The 5,563-nt window shown below is 42.7% G+C and overlaps 1 protein-coding gene across 1 annotated transcript; it reads right to left on the minus strand.

The window, feature by feature from the left end:
• Positions 1–1,066: 1,066 nt before the first annotated feature.
• Positions 1,067–5,076, minus strand: LOC133498413 (cytochrome b5). The gene is made up of 5 exons (XM_061815186.1): positions 4,625–5,076; positions 3,388–3,516; positions 2,481–2,507; positions 2,361–2,389; positions 1,067–1,506 (listed from the first exon to the last, which is right to left on the minus strand). Exons 1-5 carry the CDS (start codon positions 4,790–4,792, stop codon positions 1,425–1,427), a joined length of 435 nt encoding a protein of 144 aa, XP_061671170.1. The 5' UTR covers positions 4,793–5,076; the 3' UTR covers positions 1,067–1,424.
• Positions 5,077–5,563: the final 487 nt, after the last annotated feature.

A 5,563-nucleotide genomic window follows, 5' to 3' on the forward strand; every position in this document is an offset into this window, starting at 1 on the left:
ATTGGACAGGTGGTCCATGCAAATCACATGGAATCATGAAATGAAATGTCACCAATGTACAGGATCAAAAATGTTGCTGTGGGTTTTTGCTAATCGGATTATAGACAAGGGGCGCCGCTGTGCCTCAGCTGGTAAAAAGCGTTGGCCTCACAGTTCTGAGCACCCGGGTTTGATCCCGGACCCGCCTGTGTGGAGTTTGTGTGTTCTCCCCGTGCCTGCGCTGGTTTCTTCCAGGCACCCCGGTTTCCTCCCACATCCCAAAAACATGCAACATTAATTGGACACTTTAAATTGCCCATAGGTTTTGCTTGTGAGTGCGGCTGTTTGTCTCGATGTGCCCTGCAATTCACTGGCAACCAGTTCAAGGTGTACGCGGGGTACTGTTCGATGACAGTTGGAATAGGCTCCAGCACTCCAAGCGACCCTCGTGAGGATAAACGGCTCAGAAAATGGATGGATCATTGGAAACGGGTTTCCTTACAAATTTTCAACATGCAAGGTAAGAATGAGTTCTCTGTCAAAGTATATATATATATATTTTTTTTTACAAGGTACTGTAATTCATCCAGAAAAAAAATTGCCTTTATTTTGGAGACAGACGCCATCCGAATCGATGCAATAGATATAACTTAAACAGTTGCCGGAACAAATCACCGGAAACATTGAGGACTGGTAATAAGATCGAGCTCAATAAGAAACAAGGCAATGAGCCCCCTTTTGCCCATATTGTTTTATTGGAGCATACGCATTTCAGCCATAAATACATGACAAGTAGGTCTAATCCTACTTCCATATTATATTCTTCCTTGAAAAGTAGATTTGCATTTTATTGGACTATTTTCAGGGAACTAGGTAAAAAAAAAAAAAAAACTATAATGCCAATGATTCAGTTATGCATAAACATGATCTTGATGAAGGCAACAAATTGCACAAAACAGTTGGACTGTTGCAGTGATGAAAGTGATATTTTTTTCCTCTCGGTTTAATGCAAAGAAGAGCAAGAAAAAAAGTGGTCAGTCTGATGAAAAGATGATAAGATTAAAAAGCTTCACGCTGTTTCCTCCTGTGTGAAATTCCCAATTTTTTACTTTACGCATGAACAAATGAATCAACACAGATCAAACTGAGTGAAACGGATGCATAGTTAAATACAACAATTACAAAGACAAGCAAAAAAGAAAGATAATGAGGAAAAGAATCTGGAGGCAGCGAGTTTAATCAAGTCTCTCCTCGACTGCCCGTTTCCTGGAATTGGTGGATTTCGACGTGACGGGAGACGAACAACTGCCGCCTTCTTTCTCCGGTTGCCAAGAATACAAACGGTTCGAGGGATAAACTGTGCGAGGTGGTTTTGGTCAAACATTTCAAGGCCTCCAGATGAAAAGCACGAGAGGGGGTTTGGGGGGGGGGGGGGACCTTGGCACTCAAGAGGAGATGTAGAAGCGATACAAGACGGCAATGACGGTCGCAACAATGGCTGGTATCATCCATGTGGTCCAAGAGTTGCTGTTGTGGAGATAAAAAAAAATACAAAAAATACATTACAAACACACTACCGTAATTTCCGGCCTACAAGCCGCGGCTTTTTTACATGCTTTCAACCCTGAAATTTATGCGGCGCTGTGGCTAATTTGTGCATTTTTTCCCTAACTGCCGTAGGGGGGTATGAAAAAAGTGGAAGGAAAGGAAAAGGAAATGAAGAAGAAGAAGAATATATGTGCCCAGGAAGTGACTTTTACCGGCTTGTTAGTGCTGCGCTAGCGTGTTTGCTGCTGTGTTACTGGCGTGTCTCAGTGATATGTACCGTTAAGTCTTATTTTAACCGGCCCTGTTACCACTAGCGTTGGTGCAGCGTTAGCAATAGCGTTAGCGCGGCGCTAACGTTAGCACTAGCGTTTGCGCACCACTAGCACTGTGCTAGCGTCTTTTTTTGTTAATATCTCATATTTCGATGCGGGTTTCAATGTGGGCACTTGCGGCTTTTACACAGCTCCGGCGTATGTATGTACCAAATGGTATTTCCTTTACATATGTACTCTGTGAGGCTTGTAAACCAGGTGCACTCTGTAGGCCGGGGTAGGTTTCCAATGCTGTCGCCACAGTCCTTCGACCAATCAGATAAATTAACGATAGAAAAAAAAATTCAGGCTTCAGCTATCACATGTGTTCTCTGACCTCTACGAGACACAACAATGGCGTAATTGGAAACCTATCCATTACGGTACTTTAAGCACTTATTTTCCTTTTCCAGAATTATGTACGTTATTGGTGCAAACTAAAAGAAAGCTAAATTATTTGCAAAATCACAGGGAAAGAACATAAAAGTATTCAAATTCACGGCAGAAAGTTGAATGACTCACCTCACGTCTCCTGAATTGCCGTTCTCATCCTGCGGCGGCAACAACAGAAAAATAAAAGCAATTTCATTTGCAGATGATGTTTCATTCTTCAAAGTTAGGGTACGAGAATATCGTCCTTACCTTTGGCTTTTCTTTTCTTCTGTCGTCCTGCACAAACAATCGGTGCATTAATATGACAAAATGTGCACACAACACACACTGGCTACAAGATTAGGCACAGCAGCATAACTCAATGTGATCAATACACAACCTGCATTTTAAAAATAATTATTTTGACTATCAGCACGATGAGGCATCTGGGAAAGCGTTGGCCTTGCAGTTCTGAGGTCCCGGGTTAAATCCCGGACCCGCCTGTGTGGAGTTTGCATGTTCTCCCCGTGCCTGCGTGGGTTTTCTCCGGGCACTCCTGTTTCCTCCCACATCCCAGAAACATCCAACATTAATTGGACACTCGAAATTGCCTGTAGGTGTGATTGTGAGTACGGCTGTTTGTCTCAATGTGCCCTGCGATTGGCTGGCAACCGGTTCAGGGTGTACCCCTCCTCCTGTCCGTTGACAGCTGGGATAGGTTCCAGCACTCCTGTGACCCTCGTGAGGATAAGCGGCTAAGAAAATGGATGGATATTTTGAGAAGTGTTTAACATGATTACTTTTTTTTGGTAGTGATATACAAATATCTCACAAAATGACAAATGACTGCAAAACTAAAGTCAGAGTTTTGATATAATTTGATCTCATTAGATTGTGCAGGTGTACCTAACATTGTGGCCGAGAAGTAACGAGCGCCATGAAAGTAATTGACCCCTCTAAATAGCAGATAGGAAAGCATCATGTAAATATGATGATAAAATCAGCATCGGCTGAGAAAAATAATATTTGTAGTAGTAAATTTAACATTAATGGCACAGTCCAATTGCCTCAAAGTTCCGAGCTTCAGGATTCGAAACAAGGCTGCGGTCTTCTTGCGTGGAGTTTTTGCACACCTCCTCCCTCGCGTTTCAAACCCACCAATGGGAGCCTTGCTTACCATGTGAAGCTCCCCGATGCAGAACTGCTGCAGCATCTCTCTGGCGTCTGTGGAGTGACCCACATCCTCAAAGCTCTCCGTTGCATCCGCACCAGCCTGCTCCAGCAGCACCTCCTCACCTCCCGGGTGCTAAGAGGACAGGAAAAAAACAAACAACAACAAAAAAACAAAAATAATAAAATGGGCCATGATTTGGGAATTTGTCTCAGCTATTGAAGATTTTTTCTGCCTAGTTACCACAAGGAATTAATTTAATTGGCTGTTATTGTATTGCAAATCAGGTGACTGGAGTCTGCTTTTTATAATAATGACCCTCACACGACATGAAAAACTAAAGGAGGCAGACGTTTCCAGTCCATCAATTTTCTTTGCCGCTTATCCTCACAAGGGTCGCTGGGAGTGCTGGAGCCTATCCCAGCTGTCAACGGGCAGGAGGCGGTGTACACCCGGAACTAGTCGGCAGCCAATCGCAGGGCACATCGAGACAAACAGCCGCACTTACAATCACACCTAGGGGCAATTTAGACTGTCCAATTAATGCTTTTCAGTCCTTTGCTCCTGAAGTGTCCAATTAAATTCCTTTGAGGTCCCGCTTCAGGAGAGATTAAAAAAATAAAAAAAGTTAAAATCATGTTGTTACAAGGTCATTCATGAAACCGAGATTTCAATTTTGAAAGTATTAACTGGAGAATGTAATTTGTGATCATGGGATCGGCTCCAGCCCCTTGTGAGGACAAGCAGCTCAAATAATATGGACATGTATGAGTGTATTATACTATTTGAGTCTTCTGTCAAAGTATGTAATTTTTTTTACAAGGCACTTTAATTCATCCAGAAAAAAAACCCTACCATAATCATCTGGCTTGATGATATTTCCGTTATTAAAACTCAGTTCAAATCAATACACTAACACTTATGTCTTGTAAATAATGAATCAAGTTCTAAACGATAATTAACTGCGTCGCTTAGGCAACGGGACGTCCACTACCAACGTTGCACTTTTACCTGCACAGTTTGACCGACAGTAACCTCGCCTAGACGCGCATGCGCAGTGGAAATAGCCAATGGACGTCAAACGTCACTTTACGACCCTGCGAATCCTCGGCGAATTCCAGGAAGTAGCCTTAGCCGAAATGAAGATGCTCGAGGCGAAACACGGTTAAGTAACAATGCAGTTACAAAAAATAAATAAATAAATAAAAAAATACCAATGTCCACTTTTAAAGCGGTGACTTACCTCTTCGAGGAACCTCGTGACGTCATAGACTTTATCGTGAACGATGAGCCATGTGTCGTTGCACATGTTGTGCACTCGTATGTCTTCTAATGTGTAATACTGGACATCATCTGTTTGGGTTTTGCAGTTGTCTTCACCATCAACACGTCGGTCGTCTTCCTCTCCCATTTCTTTCTTTCTTTTTTAGTGTTTCTGCAAAGGAAACCGGCTCGTCAATGTTTGCTTCTGTGAACCGGGGATCGCCTCAAAGCCAGTAGCTCCGGTTGATAACGCGCTGAAGGTGCGGTCACGAATAACAGCGATAAAAGGCGTCGTAAGAAGGACAACAAACCTAAACTTAAGCATACAAAGCTACGCTTAAAACTAAGCAACGCTCCCACCCCCCGTACATCAGCAGATAAGAGCCAAGACCAATGGCCTCTGTGCTATTTGGCAACCGTGCGCAACCTCGATAGCGAGCCAATCAAAAGGGGGCTTCTCGAGTGACAACCAATCACATTCGACAACTTGATGATCACATGACCGAAACATCATCAAACTTGCGCAACTGTTACGCATATGTGATAGTGGATATTTGCATCAAATTGTCGTTATTGTTACTTATTAGCCAATAATTATTTTTTTAATCTAATTCCTCAAAACAAAATGAAGACTTTGGTTGGGCCTAGTCGAACGCTTGACCTGAATCTTTTTGAAATGGTGTGGCATGACCTTAAAAATGCAAATGACAAACATTTGGGGCCAAAATGCGCTGCAAGAAACTCATTGCAAGTGACATTTTTTAAACCCTTAATGGTTAAAACATTGTTGTGTTGTCTTTGGCTAATATTTTCATTTGTTTGGAAAAAAAAGAAACCAAGACTTTTTGACACAAGTGGAGACCATCACGATTTAACCAGTAGGTGGCAGCAGTGGATTTAGCATGTCCAGGTGGCCGAC

Source organism: Syngnathoides biaculeatus, chromosome 3 (genome assembly GCF_019802595.1).
Source record: "Syngnathoides biaculeatus isolate LvHL_M chromosome 3, ASM1980259v1, whole genome shotgun sequence".
In the NCBI taxonomy this organism is placed as follows: Eukaryota; Metazoa; Chordata; class Actinopteri; order Syngnathiformes; family Syngnathidae; genus Syngnathoides; species Syngnathoides biaculeatus.

Excerpts from the sequence above, each read along its gene's own strand:
- LOC133498413 (XM_061815186.1), bottom strand. The coding sequence starts at position 4,792 with ATGGGAGAGGAAGACGACCGACGTGTTGATGGTGAAGACAACTGCAAA. Across the intron at positions 2,508-3,387 it reads GCATCGGGGAGCTTCACATG|GACGACAGAAGAAAAGAAAA; the intron begins GTAAGCAAGGCT and ends TTGTTTGTGCAG. Across the intron at positions 1,507-2,360 it reads GGCAATTCAGGAGACGTGAG|CAACTCTTGGACCACATGGA; the intron begins GTGAGTCATTCA and ends TCTCCACAACAG.